This window comes from Lycium ferocissimum, chromosome 8 (genome assembly GCF_029784015.1).
Source record: "Lycium ferocissimum isolate CSIRO_LF1 chromosome 8, AGI_CSIRO_Lferr_CH_V1, whole genome shotgun sequence".
NCBI classification, from domain to species: domain Eukaryota; kingdom Viridiplantae; phylum Streptophyta; class Magnoliopsida; order Solanales; family Solanaceae; genus Lycium; species Lycium ferocissimum.
The window spans coordinates 1452024-1475329 of NC_081349.1; the positions used below are offsets into that span (position 1 = coordinate 1452024).

A 23306-nucleotide genomic window follows, 5' to 3' on the forward strand; every position below is an offset into this window, starting at 1 on the left:
TTAGTAAGATCATACAATATGCAACCTTTTTGAGTATGAGCATATCCCATGTGCACAAAAGTTATAGTCCCAGACTTAAGTTTGTCAACCTCATTAACTGCTTTGGCAAAGCACATACATCCTAATACTCGAAGGTGATTAAGAGAGGGTGGATTTCCATGCAGAACTTGATAAGGTGATCTATTCTTAGGAACAAATGATGGTATTTTGTTTATCAAGCAGCTGCTAAAACACAATGACCCTAGTATTTAATGGGAATCTGTCCTTGAAATCTTATAGCTCTACATACTTCAAGAATGTGCTTGTGTTTCCTCTCAACTACCCCATTTTGTTGAGGGGTATAAGCACAAGATGTTTGGTGAATAATTCCAAGAGACTTAAACAAAGAGTCACATACTGAATTTACAAATTCAGTTCCATTATTAGATCTAATGTATTTTACTTTCTTATTGAAATGAGTAAGGACATAGGTAAGAAATTGCTATAAAACAACACATACATCAGATTTGAACTTTAATAAAAACAGCCAAGTCATTCTTAAGAAATCATCAACTACTGTCAAGAAGTACTTATTCCCATCATAGGTTGCAATTTTATAAGGACCCAATACATCAAGATGCAAAAGATTAAAACAGCTAGTACTTCTTATACTACTACTAGGAAAAGGTGATCTAACTTGTTTTGCACAAGGACACACAAACACAGTTTTTTACAATTGTACTGCAAGTATCTAAAATTGCTAGTAATATTTTGTTTAAGACTTTGGATGATGGATGTCCAAGTCTTCTATGCCACAAGCTTATATCAAGTTTATTTTCCTTAGCAAGGGTGATAGAGTCTTTAGAAACCAATGAGTAAAATCCTGCATCATTTACTGTTCTTGTATGAATTGAAGGTAACAAGTATAAACCATCTCTTTCTCTACCAATCACTTTCACCTTCCCACTGAAGAGATCCTGAAAAACACAAAAGTCAGGAAGAAAAGCAACTAAACATTGTAGGGCCTTGGTTACCTGAGATACTGACAATAGATTAAATTTGAATTTTGGTATGTGAAGTACATTGTCAATTTTGCAACCATCAGTTAATATACTAGCCCCAATGTGAGTAACATAGTCTACATCACCAGTGGGTAAAAACACTTTTCTAGAATTGGATTCAATCCTAGTAGAACTTGTTAGTAACTCAGGATCTGCTACCATATGGTTGGTAGCTCCTATATCAACAATCCACTCCTTTTGATTCTTAGCAGTTAATAAAGCAGTAACAATACCTGCAGCATTAGCCATAGAAGAGTTTTGTGCTCCATTCAGCATCTGAACTATCTGATCATACTGTTCTTTTGTGAAGAAACAAGGCATTTGACTTCCCTGATGTCTTGAACTTTGTGAACCAAATGTACCAGTCTGCTGAGTTCCCTTCTGAGATATTCCCTGTGAACTTGTTGCTTGATTTTCAGTCAACACATTGTAAGCACCAGAAGTAGGACCCCCACCCCCCCCCCCCCTTTTTTTTTTTCCTTGAACCTGTCTGAGGGATATCCTATGACCTTATAGCAGTTTTCTTTTGTATGATTTCTCATTTTGCACACATCACAGAACAGGTTGTAACTCTTCTTGAATTTTTGTCCATTAACATTTGGTTTAGCACTGTATAGAGCAGTAGACTCATAAATTCCTGCACTAGAAGCAGGAGGTGCTCCAAGAACACCACTAGTTGCTGCTACAGCCTTTTGACTTTCATCACTGATCAACATTGAATAAGCTTGGTCTACAGATGGTGAGGGATTCATCAACAAAATCTTACTCCTAGCTTGAGTAGGTTTCATTAAGTCCCATAAGAAATTGATACAATTTTTGTCTATTAAAAAATTCAAAGAATCTTTTGTTTCGGGACAGTTACAACCACAATGTGGAAAAAGATTTTCAAATTCAGCCCAAAGTTCTTTCAACCTAGAATAGTAAACTGAGATTGATGAAGTTCTTTGACCAAGAGTTGCAATTTCTCTATGAAGATTGAATGATCTAGAGCCATCCACTTTATCAAACCTTTCTTTAAGATCTGACCACACATCACAAGCATCTGATGGATAACCTACACCATTCATCAAGCTTGGGGCTACAGAATTCATTAGCCAAGAAAGTACAATTGCATTGCACTTTTCCCATTGATGTCCATATTTTTCACGAAACTTATCCTTTGTCCAAGAACCATCAACCATACCCAACTTATTTCGACCAAGCAAAGCAATTTTCATGTTTATTTTCCATGAAGAGTAGTTATCACCAGTTAATTGAAAAAAGATTAGAGAGATACCACTTGTATCACCCGGAGCAAGATAGAGAGGATGAGTAGCTTCGACCAGCACGCCTTGTCCTAGAGTTTCATCAATCGTTGAATTGGTTGTATTAGTTGTGTCACTGGTGGTTCCAGTACCGATTTCACCATTGATAGCCCTTTTCGAGTTTCAAGAAAGCGGAATTAATCTTGATCAAGAATTGAAAATTTTGCAGAGCGGAAAAATAAGAAGAAGAAGAATCTTAGGATCGATTGAGCGAGCTTCGATTGCTCTTGCGCATTGATACCATGTTAAGTTTCTGATTAGAAAGAAGAATTAAGAGAGTTGAATCTTGGAGAAGAAGAAGAGTAAAATGTGTATTCATCCAACTGATCGTATACAGTTGTGATATACAGTATATCACACAGTATATATACTACAACTAACTAACTTTTAAGTGTCACTAATTTCAGGATTAGTTAACTAACTAACTGAACATGTAAAATGACTAATCTACCCTCTAGTCTACATTACATTTCTCTCAATATCTACCTCAATATTCCACAACTCTCATATTTACTTTATGGAAGAATTTTTAGACCTATATATATAGAGGTGTTTCTTCCTTGAGTTGAAGAAAAGTATTCTAAGTCTCCAACTAATTCACTACATAAAGAGAGTAATTTTATATTGAAGGAAGGTGTTCTTATGGTGGAGCTTTAGACTCTTCAACTAGTTCGGAGTTGGTTGAGTCACACGACGTTGATTTTACTGTCAGTATCCTGGAGGGGGACAAGTTAGAGTTATACCACGGATTTGGTAAGATATGCCGCATGGCTTTTTGGGATTGAATCTCCTCAAGACAATGAAATATATCCACGCTCAAATTTCAATATTTATTTATTCATTTTATTGTGATTTTCAACTGTAATAATTTGCAGTATTTTCACCAACACACATACACATGAAATGTATGTCGAAACTAGTTAGCCTACAATAAGTAACATAGCAGATGATTATCGTGTGGAGAAAGATTACATTCTAAGAAGAGGTCATGTATGAAGAAAAAATTCACTTCTTAACTTAAAGTCGGATAAAAATTCGTAACAAGTTACCATGTAGGATTAAGCTTTCCTTTAAGATTCTTTCTGATACTACAGTGTCTAAATGTTCATTGGTCATAGACTCATAATTCAAACTTCTTTAAGATATTTTAGATACAACAATCATAAATTTTAGTGAACTAAAAAGTTCTTTTTATTGATTATCGAAACTCGAGCTATCTAAATAATGGATTTAGGGGCGAAGACTCCTACCATAATCCTTACATGTACGATACTCAATATAGTTGGAATAATTACATCAACGGTTACATTGATAGTTTATCTTCATTCTCAAATCTATATAGATACTTACGTGAGAAGTGACTCTGAAAATTACAGTAACAAATATCTTTATAGGGCTATTTGTGGTGGTGAAAGTCAAAATAGTAGTGAAAACAAAAGCTCAAGTTGAAATGGTACCCAACAAAAGCCTCTAGTATACGAACTCGCACGAAGGACATTGATAACTATGCCCTATAGGCGAACATCGCGCAAGCACCATAGTGATAACTCCATTCACCACCAAAATACAATAAGCAGATACTGCCTGTCTCCCATTTTATTTTATTGTTATTACTCCATTCATTCTAGTTTACATGACAATCTTTCTATTTTAGAAAATTATAGAATGGTCAAACGCCATTTCATTATCGTAACCTTTTACAACTTTCAAGAATCAAATTCAATCAACTATCCAAGTTTCACACTTCGATCTGATGTATTTCCCATCAAACTAAATATATAGCCATTATTTTAATATCTTCTCTTCTGCTATAATTAATAGGATTGTAACTCAAATCAACATTTAAAATCAAACGTTCAGTCAAAACTGTCATAAAATGCAACAGAAGTCACTTGGACAGTGCCCGATACTGGAAAAGCAGATACCTAAGGCTAGTATCGGCAGAGCCTTCTAGCATATGAAGAACAAAGCTTAGCATCTATATCGAAGTTGGTATTTGGATTTTAAGAGGAAAAGATTGAAAGACACGGAACAAAACTTTAACAGTCCGTAATAGGAGTGCGAGAGATGAGATGAATAACTAAAAGGCAAGAGCTAAACTCTACAATTACAACCAAATGTTAAATTCATCTGTTCCGTCTCTGTTCCCTAGATGAACTTTGTGTACTAGGCGTGCGCCTTGATGACAAATTTGTGCTTCTTGTAGCTGTTGGCCTTCGTTCGTGGTTATCAGAACTTGATGCCGATCTTCTGGATCTCCTGTTTTGTGATCTAGCACCACTCTCTGATTGATAGGTGTTTCCCCCCCGAGCATAGCTTGGAGACCTATCCCGAGCCCGAGGCATCGATGGGAACTCACTCGGGAAAGAGAAAGAGAGCTCAAATTCGAAATCCAGTGATATATTGATGTCTTCATCCAACCCCTCCTCAGCCTCTGAGTCAAGTACACCACCATCAAGAGGCTGCTCTGTTAGGAAGTCATCTTCAGAAGAGTCATCATCAGATTCACTGAAAGCATCTTCAAAGTCCGTTTGAAGCTCGAAATCAAGTGATATATTGATGTCTTCATCCAATCCCTCCTCAGTCTCTGAGTCAAATAGACCACCATCAAGAGACAGCTCGGTTAGGAAATCATCTCCAGAAGAGTCATCATCAGATGGTGCTTGGTACTCACTGAAATCATCTTCAAAGTTCCTTTGATGCTCCAATCTTGTCCACTCAGACTGCCGCGTAGGATCAGCCTCACAAGGCCTTTCAGAGGGATGTTCACGCCTTGCATGTTTTCTTAGTTCGGCATAATTACCAGTAAAATTACATGTCTCCAAGGCACAGCTCCTTGTTTTGGAGTTCATAAAATTACGAGCAGCCTCTACAACAATCCATCCTTCGATATGTCCCCGGCAAAGAGGGCAAGCAAGCTCAGGTTGCTGCTTCACATGAGACCTAGTTGCTCCTGATAATGCCTGTGATTTGTAAAATTGATCAAGACAATTAGAATGTCGATGACTTGTATCGCACATATAAGGCTGACAACCCTTGTCTCGTGAAGAACAAAGTAAAAGGACAGCATTGTGTGGATGCTCCATACATATTGGACACCTAGCTTCTTCCCACTCTCTTTCATTCCCAACTGGTGGCAAAGATTTCTGTGACTCAGGGTCAGAATTCTTTGAGCTGCAAGTGTATGGAGATGTCCTTGCCCGGTTGAAGGAAAAGGAATTCACCCTTTTATCTTTTGGCATGTTGAGATGATGGATTGCTGGACTGGCTTCTTCTTCAATGCACCAATGCAACTCTGAAATGAGAAGAGCAAGAAACAATCAATTACAGCTGACCATGAGTTCATATTCAGGAACGCCACTGCACATAACTAAATGAATGATATATCATTTTAATCTGAGGGACAATCATTCAAAGCTGTCTCTATCTTTTGTTTGGAATGGCGAGGGGTCCGACAGACATCAAAAAAGGAAACACGTTCAACAATGTACTCTCATTCGAATATCCCATGACCAAAATGAATCTGCAAATTTTGCCTCTTTTTCTTGTAAACGACTAAAATCGGCGGATTCAAAAGCTAAATTGAGAAACCAAAAAAATGAAAGTGAAAAAAAAAATTATTATAAAAGCTGGAATACAGGATATCAACATTGACAACTGAAAATCACATTAATATCCACATTTGTCAACTTACAACTAAAGGTTTCTATGCTTTGAGAGCGTTCCTTGTCCCTCACTCTTTCCCCTTAATGTTTACTCAAGTGAACTCCCACCTATTACCAATGTGACTTCTTAAACTGAACCACTCGGGACGACTACAGAGCTGGATCACATGATTCACATATCCCTAAAATGGTCAAGTCTGATTATTCATGAGTGTACACACCCAATCCCGTACACATTCATGCAACAAGTACTACTACGTCTTAGTTCGAAGCTAGTTGGCATCGGCTTTTTGTATCCTCTATGTCCGTTCTACTCCATTTGAAGTTTTGAACATGTTTCATTGCAAAACTTAAGAATTCTTCTCTTAAGGTTTTTCTAGTGTTAGAGATCAGAAATGATGTACGTATATTGCCTATATGGATCTTCCACTTCCATATAGGCAACTTCTATTATTGTGCATATCCATTGCATCGAAAGTTCCATGAATTAGGCTATTTTCCCCTTTCAAACAATGAGAATGTGGAATTGTTCACATAATGCCAGTCTTGACCAACTCAACATCGAGCTGATTTAATTTTCTCACAGCAGGTCAAAATCTTAAATTCTCCTCAAAGACCGGACCTAATTGTGATTTTTGATTAACAAAAGAATGTCTTTATCGGATTAATCATTCAGCATCCACCAACCATAAATCAATTAGTTAGGCTTAACTATTGTTTTTACTCTGCCATTAGGTTCCGCGATTGTCAATAAACTTTCTAATTTTGCTAGTATTTTTTACTAAACAGAGTACAGAGAACCTTTACTTCTCAAAAAGTAAAACCCTAATTTATCAAAATACCAAGTATTAGAATCAGATGAACAGTAGAACACAACAGAACTGAACAAATGTAATATAATCATGTAACCGACCAATCTAATTTGGTACTGAAGTGCATTTATTGATTACTAACCTTAGAATCAACACATCACAAACCCTATGAAACAACTACCATATTTAATTGAGATATTAAAGAGCATATAAGTAAAGATAACGATGAAAATTCGAAGCACAAATTAAGATAGAAATAACGTAAAAACTGCATAGAAGTGGACGAACCTCTTCTTCAAAGAAGTTTCTAGAAACAGAGAGGGGAGGGGGATGCAAATTTAAGGAGTGGGATCGGGTCGATTTTGTTCATGGATAGCCTGGAAATTTAACCAAAGTGGGAGCAGCTGCGAACTGGTGGCGGTTTGGTTCAAAATTTAACCGAAGAGGAAAATAAAGCACAAAACTGATTCAGACTATACACATGTCATTTTCTAATTAGATGGCATATAACTAAATACTTATTTAACTAATTTTCTTAATATTTCCTTTTCAAATAATTTTTCTCTTTCTTTATCCAATTTTCTTTTTCTTTTTCTTTCTCTTCCTTTCTCTTTCTTTCGTTTCTCTTTCTTATTGTCTGTTCATAACATAGGCCATCATAACAGTTCTTCCCACATGGGGAAAAATAAGATTACCCAAGCCATCGGAACAGTTCTTCTGAAAATGGGGAAAATACAAGTCAAGAAAGTTAAATTAATCCTTTGTTTTTTTAATCAGCTAAAAGTATTTCATTCATAACAAGGCCAAAACTGATCGTATAATACAAGGGTAATACCAAAAAGTCAAGAATCCACAAATGATTCTCCAGAAACTCCACCCATTCTTCTATACAACAAGGAACTTTATGGGTGCACCAAAAAAAAAATAAGTGACCGGAGACTACCACTAAGCTTAGCGAAACTCGCCTATACCCCCTTCAAAAGCTCTCCTATTTCTCTCTCTCCAAACAACACACATCAACGCAAGAGGGACCACATTCCATGCCCTACGTCTTCTCCTCCTCCTCCTGTTCCTCCAATAAAACATCAAATCTTTCTACCGTTTTCGACATTACCCAAGAAATTTTGAACCACCTAAACATATCCCACCACAAACTCATGGTAAAATCGCAATGTAGAAGAAGATGATCGACATCCTCACCCACCTTCTTGCACATGTAACATCAACTGTAGACAACCTTCCACTTTCTAAGATTTTCCGCCTTCAAAATCACCCCTCTAATAGCTAACCGAGAGAAAAAACACACCTTCCTCGGCACCTGTCAAGTCCATACAACATTACACGGAAACTCAACCTCCTCCCTAATCAAAAGTTTTTCATAAAAAGATTTAACAGAGAAAACACCGTTGCTCCCCAAACCCCACCACAAAGCGTCAGGATTATCAACCGAATTAACTTGCCTATGCAGTAGTGCCAACAACCTGTGAAGCTCGATTACCTCCCAATCGTTGAAAGCCCTTCTACATCTCCAATCCCAAAAGTCCTCTCCATCTCGTGGCCCCCTAATTTGGTGAACCATCAAGTCTCTTTGACATGATATTCTGAATAACATCTGAAAATCATCTTTCAGTAATATCTCCCCACACCACTTTTGTCCCCAGAAACTAAACCCTCCTCCCATCTCCTACCTTAAATGAGATTTTAGCACTAAAAACATCCCATCCCTTCAAAATATTCCTCTACAAGCCGCACCCAAAAGGCATATTGACATCTCTAGTTCTCCACCCCCCTCCGTTACCCCATATTTATCAACTATCACCTCTCTCCAAAAAGCTTGTACTTCCATCCCGAATCTTTAAAGCCATTTGCCCAAACAAAGCTTTGTTGAAAACCGATAAGTCTTCTATGCCGAGACCTCCCCATTTTTTAGGAGATGTGACAGTTGTCCACAGCACCAAGTGAAACTTCTTAGTCCCATCCGCTGCATCCTATAGAAAATTTCTTTGAATCTTTTCCAACTTATTTGTGACCAAAGTTAGGAGCATGAAACAAGGACAGGAAATAAGTAGGAATACTCGATAAGGTGCTCTTAATAAGCACTTCTTTCCCCCCTTTGGACAAATATCTATTCTGCCGCCCAGCTTGCTGGTCTCTTCTTCTCAACCCTCTGAAGAACTGGATTCCACACCGTTTGATCCTTGTTCGAAGCGCCTAAAGGTAGCCCCAGAAAGGTAGTCGGAAGCCCAAACCTTGCAGTTCAAAACTTGAGCGAGACCGAAACAGTCCCCCCACCCCCAATCACTGCATTAAAGCCCTTTAAGTAACCTCCCATGACAGCTCTGTCCATCATCCTGCTCAAAGCTTTCATAACTAAAATGACCAAACTCGGAGAAAGAGGATTCTCTTGTCTCAAACCTCTCGAGCTCCCAAAAAACCACAGGGATTGCCGTTCACTAACGCTGAATATCTCACAGATGAGATACAAAATCTGGTCCATTTTCTCCATTTATCCCCAACTCTCATCTGAAGCATGATGGAATCTAATAAACTCCAATTTCCATGATCATAGGCCTTCTCAAGATCAAGCTTGCACAATCTACCTGGCATTTCTTGCTTTCTCCTTGAATCCACCACTTCATTCGCCACCAGAGCTGCATCCAAAATTTATCTACCCTCCACAAAAGTATTTTGCGAGGTAGAAACAGTCTCATCCAATACTTTCTTAAGTCTATTGGAAAACACCTTAGAGATGATCTTATAGATTGTTCCCACTAGACTCATAGACCTGTTATCCTTCATGCACGAGGCACCCTTCCGCTTAGGAACAACGACAATGAACGAAGCATTGAAGCTTTTTTTGAATTCACCACTTTCTTGAAACTCAGCAATAGTTTCCATCACATTGGGTTTGACCGTATTCCAGCAATGCTGGAAGAAAGCCAAAGAGAAACCATCGGGGCCTGGATCTTTGTCCCAAAAACAACTGTCTACGGCCCTTTTCACCTCCTCCTCTTCAATTGCCCTCTCCAGCCACTCACACTCCCCCCTCACCACTGTGACTGAACCCTAAAACTGCCCTCCCTCCCCCCCCCCCCCTCCCCACCCTCCCCTAAAATTAGGCCTCCAGTCTGCTTTCTCTTCAAACAGATGCTTGTAAAAATCTACAATTGCCCCCTCTATTTCCTCCTCCCCTGCATGCACCACCTCATTAACCTCCACCGACTCTGAAGTTTCTCCTCCTATTAGCGATTGCTACTCTTTGAAAGAAAATTTTGTATTGGAATCCCCTTCCTCCAGCCAACAGTCCCTCGATTTTGTCTCCAACTAATCTCTTGGGCCAAGGCCAAATCAGCTAACTCTCTTTTCAAACCATCTTTCCTTACCTTCTCCCTCTCTTCCAACTCCCTCCCCGCTTCTACCCCCTCTAACTCCCCCACTTTGTTCATAATCTCCCTCATCTTCACCTCTACCCTCCCAAACACCTCTTTATTCCACAACCTTAAATCTTGTTTAAGCAATTTCAATTTCTTGGTAAGCCTATAAGAAGGCCTCCCCTTCACCTCATAGCTACTCCACCATCCAGCCATTCTATCCCCGAAATCAGCCACTCGTAGCCACATGTTCTTGAATCTGAAGGGAAATCTCGTTCGTCTTCCTCTACTACCAGCTACCATCCAACAAGATAGGTGAATGATCTGACACCAGACGCGGAAGGGGAACCTGGATAACATTGGGTGTCAACTCCTCCTAAGAAGTAGACACCAAGAATTTGTCTAGTACACCAAGAATCTGTCTAGGCTCGATCTAGAAGAATCCTCAAACCTAGACCAAGTAAATGAGGCACCTGTCAAAGGCAAATCAATAAAAAGGTGGTTACTAATAAACTATGAGAACTCCTCCATGGCCCTGGAAAACACCCTACACCCAAACCTCTCCTCCAGGAATCTTATGGTATTAAAATCCCCCCTACCATCCAAGGTATATCCCACCTACCCATTCCAGCTCCTATCTTTTCCCAAAAGATCTCCTTTGACCCCTTTCCTACCGGTCCATAGATACCCTCGAAACCCCACTCCAATCCATTGCCAATGTTTCTAAATCGTATCCCTAACATGAACTCCCCCTTGTTAACCTCCACGCACTCTACCTTTCTATCATCCCAAAGCATAAGAATACCTCCCGCACTTCCCCGAGCCACCCAACTCCCTCACCCCCCTCCCAACCACATACACATACACTTCCACTTCTAATAATGCCATCCGTCAATATTTCCATTTTTGTTTCTTCAATACATATCACATCTGCTCTCCATTCCCTAAACCCTGCTTTGATGGTGGCCCTCTTGATAGGGTCATTCAACCCCGTCACATTCCATGTAACAATCTTAACTTCCATGGACACTAATCTGTCTTCTCCCCTGAAACTCCACTCCTTTCCTTGCTTGTAACTCTCATCACATACACCATCAATTTACTTTCTCCCTCCTTTTCTTTCCCCAAGCTCATATGCCGCTCCTCCCTAGGATCATCATTCTCCTTTTCTCCGACCCCTTTTGCTTCTTTTCAATGTCTCGAAGCAATCCTAACACCCTCTCCTCTTTCCCCTTAAAACAAACACCAAAAAAATTCCCAAATTTAAGGTATTTCTCTCCCACCCAACTAGACATGCCTTTTCCTATTTCAAAACAAGCTAAAGGTTACGCCTCGACTACGTGAACGACATTACAACCACTTTTAGAGGCAAGAATCAGCTATAATTCTTGCAAAACAGCCCTTTTCCTCGTAGGAAAATTAACTTTGGAATTACTACAACTCCCCCCGATACGTCCCACACCAGAACAGTTAAAATATGAGCCGAAAGGCACTAATTTTGCATTTCCAGTGAAATCACAGGCCATTTCCGGCGTCGGAGCAGCCACCACCACAACTTCAGCCCTAACCGGGTCGCCTAAACTCTCAGATGACCTAGAAACCAAATTTCGGCCAATTCGACCTACACGCAGCCCTATATCGTTGGATTTAAGTTCGCCGGCACAGTGATTCCGGTCGACTGGGGAAGGAAAACTCCGGGAGTATCCTTAATTTGTCCCCCAAAGCCAAAATTAGAAGACCCACTGGATGCTCATGGCTTGCGACCCCGATCTGAGCCTCGAAATTCCTTTTGCTTGGAGAAATCATCGATTTCCGGTGTCTGACCAGCAAAAAAATGTTTGTTATTTTGATTAGTGCAGGTCCGAAAATTTTCTTCGCGATTCCACCGATTAAGATTATTGAAGCGGTATAATCTTCCCCTCCAACCCAGTTCACTACTCCTAGGTTAAGGAGGTCTTTTTCCTTTTTTAGAGTTTTTCCTCTCTTTCCAAAATTCAAAATTTCCCTCGTTTCCCTTCTTCCTCACGACATCAGCAAGCCCTCCCATGGCTTCCAACACCAGTGGGCCTCTCTCAGCCAACCTTTACTCTCCTGCCGCCTCCAATTCTTCCTCCCCTCCGTCCAGATTCTTCATTATCCTCTCTACCTTCTTGTAGTTTCATAGGACAAAATTCAATAGACAACAACACTTTATACCCCCACATCACCATCCTCCACTTTTACTAAAACAGGTACCTTTCCCCCTTTTCTCACCAGAATTCTCACCTAGACATGTCGTGCAAGCTACAAATCACGTTCACAAAACCCCCCACAGAGATATTCGACCTTTCTAAAGAGGTCAATACATCAAAGATGAACCGGAAGGCCAATCAAATTTACTATCGTCGTGTCTCCTGAAAAACGAGAATCAACATAGCCTTCATGCTCCTTGCACCTCTCTAGTGCATAAAATTGTTGTCAAACCACCTACTACATTCATGAAGAATCTTCAAAGCTTGATCATCGTACACAAATCGAAACAAGAATTGGGTGTCACTCAACAGAGTAATATTGAGTCCCTCTGCTACACCCCATTCCTCGGCTGCCCAATTCTTTATTGCCTTTCGAGAATCAACACATTTTACAAAGGAACCAACCAAGCAAGATTTCAAAAAGTTTTTTCTCTTCAAAATGTGTTCCTCTGAGCGCGAGAAGCTGGGCTCCTTCAAATACTCCTTCTTGCGACATCTACCACCTAAGTCTAAGGATGGCCATGCTAAAGCTTCCTTGAAAGACATGTTCTCTCTTACTAGATTCTAGAGAGAAGTAAGAGCTTCTCTCTCTAGCCATTCAAGATTTTGTTAAATTAATCATCTGAAGTAAAACAATCATGCAATACAAGATCACCATTATCTAAGAAGCTTGATGATAGATACCCAATTCCCAGATTTCCCTTGGCTATACACACCAATTTCACATGTACTACCACCCCTGAAATTTCATTCCGGACTTTTGAAATCCCATAACACAGTGACAACACTTAGCATAGAAGCGAGACCGTTAATTCATTCAGGAAACAGAATTAACAACCCAGAAGGTGATATTCGAAGCGTATGAAGGAGAAGAAGAGGATGAGGGATCGGAGAAGGGGGAAGGTACAGAGGAGACGAGAAAGGAAATGTCTGGGCTAATTGAGAGATTCACATCGTTGTCGATGTACTACCCGAAAACGGATATGGACATGGATAGTTTGTTGGATGGGGATTCAGCTTCGTCATCGCAAACTAGGATTCACCGGAGAATGTGTGTTTCCGGTGGATAAGGAAGATGGAGAGGGGTGCGAAGGATATATAAAAAAATAAAAAAAAATAAAAAAGGAAACATGTTCAACATTGTACTCTCATTTCAATATCCCATGAGCCATGACTAAAAGAATCTGCAATAACTTTTCCCTCTATTTTCTTGTAAACAATTACATTCGTGGAATCAAAAGCTAAATTGAAAACCCAAAAAAGAAAAAAAAAAAACTAAATTATACACGCTAAAACATAGGCAATCAACATTAAAGGGCAACCCCGTTCACAAAGCATCCCGTGTTAGCAGGGTATGGGGAAGGGCCGCACCCCAAGGGGTGTGGTGTGATGTAGACAACCTACCTAATGCAAACATTAATGGCTGCTTTCACTGCTCGAAGCTAAAAATCACATTTCACAATCCCTCGCACTCTTCCCCCTTAAGGTTTACTCAAGTTTTAACTCCCACCTATTACTAATGTGACTTCTTCCACTGAACCACTCGGGACGACTACATGGATCACATGATTCACAAATCCCTAAATGGTCGGTCCAGTATAATTATTCACGAGTGTGCACACCAATTCCTCATACACATTCTGCAACAAGTACTACTACGTCTTATTCAGAAGCTAGTTGGCATTGGCTTTATGCAACTGTTCTACTCCATTTGAACATGTTCCATTCAAAAATTTAAAAATTCTGTTAAGGTTTCTCTTGCTAGAGATAAGAACTGATGTACGTGTATTGCCTATATGCACCTTCTACCTCCATTATGTTATGTTGTTCATCCGCATGTGTATGTGTTGGATAGATTGTAGATCTTCTGAGACAACTTCTATTATTATGCATATCTGTTGCATCCAAAGTTCCATGAATTAGGCTATTTTCGAGCATAGTTCAGAAAGGGAACAAAGCCCTATTTAGAATGAGAATGTGGAAGTGCTCACACAATGTCATATTCTTGACCAACTCAATGCCGAGCTGATTTAATTTTGCCAGTCAAAATCTTAAATTCTCCTGATAGATCCTAAAACCCACCCCCCCCCACCCACCCCCAACCCCCCCCCCCCCCCCCCCCCCATAAAAAAAAAAAAAAAAAACCACCAACAACAACATACCCAATGTAATCTCATAAGTTGTGTCTGGGTAGAGTATTAGGACGTACGCAAACCTCACCCCTACCTTTGTGGGGTAGAAAAGTTATTTCCGATAGACCCTCGACTAAAAAAAAAAATGTATCCGACACAGGGTTATAAGAAAAAAGGACAACAAAGTTTATAGTTGTACACATCGAAGAATAAGAAACTATGCGATAACTAAAGAATACTACTAAAAAGGAGAAGAGGAGATGAGGGCTAGTCCCCAGCCTCTCCCACACAGAGTGCGACAACACTTAGCTACCTACTAACCTTCTACGTTAATCCTCGACCTCTATACCTTCCTATCTAAGGTTATCTCCTCGGTTGAAGTTGCGCCATATCCTGTCTAATCACCTCCCCCGATCCTTCTTTGGCCTACCTCTACCTCTCCTAACCCACGCTACAGCCAACCTCTCGCACCTCCTTATACTAGCACCTCTTCTTCACGCGCCCGAACCATCTTAGCCTCGCTTCCTTCGTCTTATCTGTCACAGAGGTCAATCCCACCTTTCCCCGTATAACTTTGTTCTAATCATATCTCTCCTAATATGCTCACACATCCATCCGAGCATCCTCATCTCCGCTAATTGTGATTCAAACAAAAGAACGTCTTTATTGCATAAATCATTCAGCATCCACCAATCTTGGATCAATTAGTTAGGCTTAAGGCTTAGTTACTGTTTCTACTTTTTAGTTTTGCTAGTAATTTTTACCGGACGGAATTTAGAGTAGGGCTGGGCATAAATATCGAAAACCGAAAAACCGAACCGAACCGAAACTTCAACAAACCGAACCGAACTAGTTTGGTTCGGTGTTTGGTGTCCACCTTCAAAAAACTGAAACCGAAATAGCCGAACCGAAATTTGATAAAACCGAACCGAAAAACCGAACACACACCGAAATTTAATACATTACCCAAAAAAATTAAAATAGTCCAGGCCCATTAAGTTTAAAGCCAAAAAAAACCCAATTGTAACAAGCCCTCTTTTGCATTTGTATCCCTAATTTTTTACTTCAATTGAGAAAATCAAAAATGCTAAGGAAGGCAACTAGGATGTGTCTTTAGGATTAACGTATGTCCTTTATGTGTTTTCTTAATTATTCTTACGGTATGTATATAACACCTAGTAATCCTATATCATGGTTATAGTTTTCTATTCTTGTATATCCTGTTTGTTTGATTTTGATTTCAATTTATCAGTTTTATGTTTTATTGCTTTTGAGAATATGAATTAGTGTCAAGGGAATCGCTTCTAATATCATATCAAAAAAATCGAAACCGAACCCAACCGAACTTTAAAAAACTGAAACCGAAAGAACCGAACCGAACTAGTTGGGTTCGGTGTTCGGTGTCCACCTTCAAAAAACCGAACCCGAAATAGCCAAATCGAAGTTTGATAAAACCAAACCGGAAAACCGAACGCCCACCCCTAATTTAGAGTAACCTTAAGTTTTTTTTGTCAAAATACTAAGTATTAGAATCAAGTGAATACAATAAAACTGAACATATGTAAAATAATCGTATAACCAAGCCATCTAATTGAGTACTGAAGCGCATTAATTGATAATTAACCTTAGAATCAACACATCATAAACCCTAACACTCAAAATTTTCAAACCTATGAAACATGTACCGTATTTAATTCAGATAATTAGAAAGCATCTATATATATATATATATATATAAGTAAAGAAAACGATGCAAAATTCGAAGCACAAATATCCAAATAACGTAATACAAAATTCGAACCTTGCAAATAGAGGAGAATGGAGCTTCTTCAAAGAAGTTTCTAGAAACAGAGAGATAGCATGCAAATTTAATGAAGTGGGAATCGGGTCGGTTTTGTTTGTGGATAGCCCGGAAATTTAAACGAAGTGGGACCAGCTGCCACTGGTGGCGGTTAGTTTCAAAATTAAACATAACTTTCAAACTTGTTCTAGTATTAGAGATTCAACTTTAATACATAAATTTAGGGGTGTCAAATATGGGCCAAAAGATGATGGTTCGCACCGCCTAAAATTTTATGGGTTGGACTCTAGATAATTTTTTAGTGGCTGATTTTAGCCTAATCCAATATAATTCATTTTAAAGTAATCTCCAACTTAACTCAATTTGAGTTCATTGCTTAAGATTTACTTTATTTTTTTTAACGAATTCACTTTTCTTCTATCATGTATCTTATAAATTTGTGGTGTGTTTGATATGAAGGAAAATATTTTTCACTAAAAATGATTTTCTCGGAAATTGTTTTCCTCAAAAATATTTTCCACAAAAATTCGCGAAAATAATTTTGGCGAAAAATGTATTTCTAGAAAACATTTTCCACAACAAATGTTTTTCTAGAAAATAGACCCTTCAGAAAGATGGGTAAAGTTGGGCGGGTCATGACCCAACGCATTTTAGCCCAAGTAACTTTTGAGTCAATATTAACGCAACCCAACCCACCCATTTGACACCCCCTACATAAACTTATTGGAATATTTTATTTGGACATTCGAACTAAGTCATGTTCCAGTTGAACACCTCAACTCCTAATAAAATGTTTTTATTAGACATTTTTTGTTCAAATTTTGGATTTTTTTTTTGTTTTTGCAGGTGTTCTCATTGTCTATTAGGTAATTAAGGTAATCACATAAAATATGTCATTTCCTTTATTTATATGCATTTGTCTCAATAAGCTGTAAAATTCCAGACACTTTTTACTTGATGTTGACGCGTATAATAAAAGGAGATGACATATTCTAAGTGGTTAACTTAACTAGTTAATAGACGAATGAGAACACGCGCAAAAGTTTTTCCAAAATTTGAACCGAATGTGTTTAATTAGAACACTTCATTAAGAGTTGAGGTGTTCAATTGAAACAACACTTAATTCGAATGTCTAAATCGAATATTTGGCAAGTTTAGGGGGCTTGCTATGTATTAAGCCTAAAGAATCAAATGCAGGAAGGATGGGAGGTATGTCGGGTGTGATTTTGACTTGTGTATGTACACATGCACGCATAAAATGTAAGTCAAATCTATTTAGCCTACACTAAGGCCTCATTTGTTTGCACTTATTGGAGGTCTGAATCTGAATGGTTCAGACCTTAAGCCATTAAGTGCATTTGTTTGCATTAAGATCTAAGCACTTATTGGGTCTGAATAGGTCTTAATCATTAAGATCTTGAACCAAGTCTTAATATCATTAAGAGGTATTTTTGTATGGAACTTTTCCAACCCTAACCCCAACCCCAACCCCAACCCTCCACCTCAACCCCACCCCTACGCACTCTCCACTCCAACCCCCCCTATCTTAATTATAGGTGACAAATGGGTTTTAAAATTGAGTTGGGGTAACTCTAGTTTTTTTAATTGAGTAAAGGTGATAAACTTTGGATTAGTGGGGATTAGAGAAATTTGACTCACCCCAAAGTTATATTTTTAACATTTTAACCCCAAGCTTTATTTTTTACACTTTGCCCCCAAGTTTTATTTTTAACACTTTGACCCAACCCATATAAACCCTACAGAGCCAAAATAACGCGCCAAATATTCTATTTGTCTGCGCCGTTTCCACCATTTTGGGCTCTTCTTTTTTGCTTCGTTACGATCTTCTTCTTCTTGCTTCTTCTTCTTATTCTGATGCTCGTTTCTTCTTCTTCTTCTTCTTCTTCTTCTTCTTCTTCTTCTTCTTCTTCTTCTTCTTCTTCTTGACTGGATTTTGCTCAAGAAAGAAAAAAACAAGACCACTTGATTTTGCAATTTTTTGACTGGATTTCATTCTTGTAGCACCGGAAATTACTTCATAACTCATTCCATTGTTTTGCTTTCTTCTTCTTCTTCTTCGTCCGCCATTGTTGCTCAAGAAAGAAAAAACTGTGACCACCCGATTTTGCAATTTTTTGACTGAATTTTGTTGGTGTAGCACTGGCAATTACTTCATAAGTGTTTTCCGCTCATTTGGTAAGTACAACAACGTTGTTTTATTTCAATTTTTCACCTGGGTATAAATCTACTGATTTTTCAACAACTTACAGTAGCTGTTGTAGTTGTTGCAACATATAATATGGTTGTTGCAACTTCTACAACAGATTATGAAGTTGTTGTAATTGTTAAATAAATAACCTCCAACAACTGAGTGAGTTGTTGCAACAGGTATTCCACTTGTTGCAACAACTCAACGATCTGTTGGAGTCACCCGCTTTTTGTCCGAAATGTAACCCAAAAAATCAAGCCGTCTCAGATTATTGACTTGCCGCAACAAGTTGTATAGTTGTTGCAACAGTGTTCCACTTGTTGCAACAACTCAACTATCTGTTGGAGTCGGCCGCTTTTGTCCGAAATGTAACCAAAAAATCGCATTATTGACTTACTGCAACAATTTGTATAGTTGTTGCAACAGGTGTTCCACTTGTTGCAACAACTCAACTATCTGTTGGAGTCAGCTTCAGTTTTTGTCTGAAACAGAACCCAAAAAACTGAAGCTGCTTCCAACAGATTATTGACTTGCTGCAACAAGTTGTATAGTTGTTGCAACAGGTGTTCCACTTGTTGCAACAACTCAACTATCTGTTGGAGTCAGCTCAGTTTTTGTCTGAAACAGAACCCAAAAAACTGAAGCTGCTTCCAACAGATTATTGACTTGCTGCAACAATTTGTATAGTTGTTGCAACAGGTGTTCCACTTGTTGCAACAACTCAACTATCTGTTGGAGTCAGCTTCAGTTTTTTCCGAAACGAACCCAAAACTCGAAGCCGCTTCCAACAGTATTATTGACTTCTTGCAACAAGTTGTATAGTTGTTGCAACAGGTGTTCCACTTGTTGCAACAACTCAACTATCCGTGAGTCGCTTCGCTTTTTGTCCGAAACAGAACCCAAAAAACTCAAGTTTCCAACAGATTATTGACTTGCTGCAACAAGTTGTATAGTTGTTGCAACAGGTGTTCCACTTGTTGCAACAACTCAACTATCTGTTGGAGTCAGCTTCAATTTTTGTTTGAAACAGAACCCAAAAAACTGAAGCTGACTCCAACAGATTAGTGACTTGTTGCAACAATTTTATTACTTGTTGCAACAAGTAGTCCACTTGTTCCAACAAGTCAATAATCTGTTGGAACAATCGCCGTTGAAATGTTTCATTTTGTTATAGATTGATATGTACTCTCATGACCAATTTTTTGTTAAAAAAAATATCTTCAGGTACCTCGAACACCACTAATGGGGGACTCAATAACAATAGGGGTTGATTGCCATGGTGAATGGATCGAGAAGAACAATCGATATATTTGGCGATGGAAGGGTAGTGACACATTAGAGACGATAGCGATGACTGTCCAAAGAGATGTTATGTTCGATGATTTTGTGAACCTAATCATCACCTATTGCGAATTAACTTGTGAACCAAAAGATCTTGCCATCACTTACATGCACAGCTTTTTTGAAAATCAGAGGGTCTTGCCATTTAAGATAACTGATCAGGTTCGTTTGCGTGCTTATTTGAATGATGTAGCTAGGCCCATTTTAAGGGTATACGTTGTTGGAAGCCCGATAGAGAACCACAATTTATCTCAAGACCAACAAGATGTGTTAAATGATGAATTAGATGGGGTGGATGTGCATATCCCAGATAATGGAAGTGGGGCTGACCCGATTCCTATACCCGAAGTTGCGAGCAATACATTGGGCACTACACAATCAATACAATCTAGCCATGTTCAAGATGATGAAACAGGTTTTTATAAAGGAATGTCATTCAAGAACAAGGAAGAACTAGCCACTTGGTTGAAACTTGCTTGCTTGAAGAAAGATTTTAGAATCAAGAAGGTGATTAATTCGCGTACTGTGTATTGCTTCAGATGTGTACATCCGGAGTGCAAGTGGTGGCTTAGGGTGTGAAGCTTTTAAGTTCTGACAGATTTTGTATTAGAACTTACATAAAGCATCACACATGTGGTTCTGAGCACATTACGAGCCATAATCCACACGCCATCGCGAAAGTCATTGGTGAATACTTCAAAGATAAGTTTCCTTACGGTAAAGGCCCATCTACAAAAGATATGAGTCAATCAATCCGTACGATTTGGGTTGTAAGGTAAGTTATTGGAAGGTCCGGAAGGGCATGGAGATTGCAAAGCTTTGACAAGGGGGACACATGAGCACGGGTATGCAGTGCTTGATGCGTACCGTTATATGCTTCGTTCTGCAAATCCAGGAAGTAAGACGGCATTGAAAGTTGATGAAAATGGGAAGTTCAAGTACTTTTTTGTAGCCTATAAGGCTTGGATGCTTGGTTTTGCACAAATGAAAAAAGTCATAGCTGTCGATGGGACATTCTTGAGGAGCAAGTACGAAGGAGTGTTGTTGTCAGCAGTTGCACAAGATGCGGAGAATCATATTTTTCCAGTGGCATTTTGTGTGGTGGACAAGGAGTGTGATGCTTCGTACAAATATTTTTTTGAACAAATGAGAAGCTATATAGAGGATACCCCTGAGTTGTGCATAATTTCTGATAGACATCCAAGTATCAAAAAGGCGGTTTCAATTGTCTTCCCTACATGTCATTATGGTTTTTGCATGAGGCACCTAGGGGAAAATCTGAGAACCACCTTTCACAATGGGGCGGTCGTATCTCAATTTTATAAAGCAAAGAAAAGCGTACAATATTGATGTCTTCAATGACCATTTCAATCAAATCAGAGATTTGGTTCCTGGGGCCGCCGAACATCTTGAACGTGCTGGATTCCACAGATGGAGCAGGGCATTCTGCCCCGGAAATAGGTATTTTCACATTTCTGTTTCCAACAAGTAACGTATCTGCTGCAACTAATAGGTAACTTGTTGCGGCAGATATTGTACTTGTTGTGATTTTTGACACAGCTGAGCCTCAGCCACATGTTCTAACACTAATATGTTTGTTTTGTCAGGTATGATTTTATGACGACAAACGCTGCTGAGTCGATAAACTCAATGTTCAATGTTGAAAGAGAATTTCCCATTATTGCTCTATTTGATTCCATAAACAGGAGGTTTACTGAGAAATTTCATGAGAGGCGTATGGAGTTCATCGACTCACCAACCATCTTTGTTCCCTTAATGGAAAAAAAAATATCAAAATTTATCAACTTGGGTAATAAGTTATTGGCCCATCAAATTGCTAACTACAAGTTCAGCGTCATCGGCCACGGTTCAGTTGCAACAGTCGATCTGCAAAGAAGATCTTGTACTTGTAGAGTTTTTGACCTGGACAAAATACCTTGCCCACATGCTATGGCAGCGCTTCGAGTCCAATATGGTGAAGATTTTGGAAGGCGGATTTATGACTACTCATCTCCATATTATAGGGTGGAGAATTACATAATTGCATACTGTGAGGAAATGAATCCTGTGCCTTCTGAAGAATCTTGGGAAGTTCCTATGGAGATTTTAGAGAGAGAAATACCTCCTCCACATGTTGATCCGAGCAAACCGGGAAGAAGACGGACAAAGAGGAGGCGTGGAATCGGGGAATCACTTGCAACGAGGAAAAACAAATGCTCCATATGTAAAACAACTGGCCATAAAAAAACTACATGCCCGAACCGAATTGTTCCCTAGTTGTTAAATTTGCAATGTCTTGTAATAATAATTACTATTTTTTGTGTTTGTGAAATTAGACTTTATGACATTTTTATGTCGTTTCTGTTAGTAAAATTGGTTTAAATGATATGTTGATCTTGCTCAAATCACCAATGTATGTTCTGTGGTTTTGAAATTTCTGAACAGTTTTCACCAAGTAAAAATTCTGTTGCAACAGCTGTGTAACTTGTTGGGATTTTGCTAACTGATTATGTACTTGTTGTAAAGCAACTAACTTAATTTGGTTTTCCAACAAGTGACATGACTTGTTCCAACAAGTGACATGACTTGTTACAAAGAGAATGAGTTGTTTCATCCAACAAGTGATATGACTTGTTCAACATGACTATGTTACTCCGCCGCAACAGATTATATACTTGTTGCAACAAAGTTAAATAATTGCGCAACAGATTATGTACTTGTTGCAACAAAAGTTATGTAAATCACAGAAACAGATTATGCAATTGTTGCAGCAGATTATGTAATTGTTGCAACAGATTATGCAATTGTTGCAACAGATTATGTAATTGCTGCAACAGATCATGAAATTGCTGCAACAACTAGGATATAAGTCACATATGTTTAGTTATTAACAGAGGGAACCAATGATATTTAGTGTTAAACAAAGGGATTCAATGATATTTAGTGATCAATATATGTATATCTACTAACATCCTTAATGGATTAGACGGTAATTTCATTGATTTGATGGGAAATTCTAAGCGTATACTTCCCAAATCGAGCGATCGTTGGTGTAATTTGATAAGAACTACTTGATTCACCCATATTTAGGTGTAAACAACGAAAACCAATGATATTGATTGTTTACTAAATGTTCCTAACCAATTTGATGGTATCCTGAGTCAGGACATATGATCAACTAAGCGTATACTTCCCAAATCGAGCGATCGTTGGTGTAATTTGATGAGAACTACTTGATGCACCCATATTTAGGTGTAAACAACGAAAACCAATGATATTGATTGTTTACTAAATGTTCCTAACCAATTTGATGGTATCCTGAGTCAGGACATATGATCAACTAAGCGTATATTTCCCAAATCGAGCGATCGTTGGTGTAATTTGATGAGAACTAATTGAT

The 23306-nt window shown here is 38.7% G+C and overlaps 2 protein-coding genes across 4 annotated transcripts; one reads left to right on the forward strand and one right to left on the reverse strand.

The window, feature by feature from the left end:
• Positions 1–4164: 4164 nt before the first annotated feature.
• Positions 4165–16496, reverse strand: LOC132067123 (uncharacterized). Of its 3 annotated transcripts, none has more exons than XM_059460248.1 (2): positions 16357–16496; positions 4165–5639 (listed from the first exon to the last, which is right to left on the reverse strand). In XM_059460248.1, the coding sequence occupies exon 2, from the start codon at positions 5584–5586 to the stop codon at positions 4471–4473; it is 1116 nt and encodes a 371-aa protein (XP_059316231.1). In that variant the 5' UTR covers positions 5587–5639; positions 16357–16496; the 3' UTR covers positions 4165–4470. The 3 variants fall into 3 exon arrangements, with proteins under 3 accessions (XP_059316231.1, XP_059316232.1, XP_059316233.1); XM_059460249.1 differs by lacking the exon at positions 16357–16496 and adding an exon at positions 7110–7513; XM_059460250.1 differs by lacking the exon at positions 16357–16496 and having other exon boundaries at positions 4165–5307; positions 5433–5605.
• Positions 16497–20950: 4454 nt separating this feature from the next.
• LOC132067097 (uncharacterized) lies at positions 20951–22183 on the forward strand. Its single transcript, XM_059460227.1, has 2 exons — positions 20951–21367; positions 21514–22183. Exons 1-2 carry the CDS (start codon positions 21204–21206, stop codon positions 22181–22183), a joined length of 834 nt encoding a protein of 277 aa, XP_059316210.1. The 5' UTR covers positions 20951–21203.
• The last annotated feature ends 1123 nt before the right edge of the window (positions 22184–23306 follow it).

What these genes read in the sequence shown, in the direction of transcription:
- LOC132067123 (XM_059460248.1), bottom strand. Translation starts at nt 5,586, where the DNA reads ATGCCAAAAGATAAAAGGGTGAATTCCTTTTCCTTCAACCGGGCAAGG.
- LOC132067097 (XM_059460227.1), top strand. Translation starts at nt 21,204, where the DNA reads ATGGGGCGGTCGTATCTCAATTTTATAAAGCAAAGAAAAGCGTACAAT. An exon ending in GCATTCTGCCCCGGAAATAG is followed by an intron (nt 21,368 to 21,513) that starts GTATTTTCACAT and finishes TTGTTTTGTCAG; the next exon opens with GTATGATTTTATGACGACAA.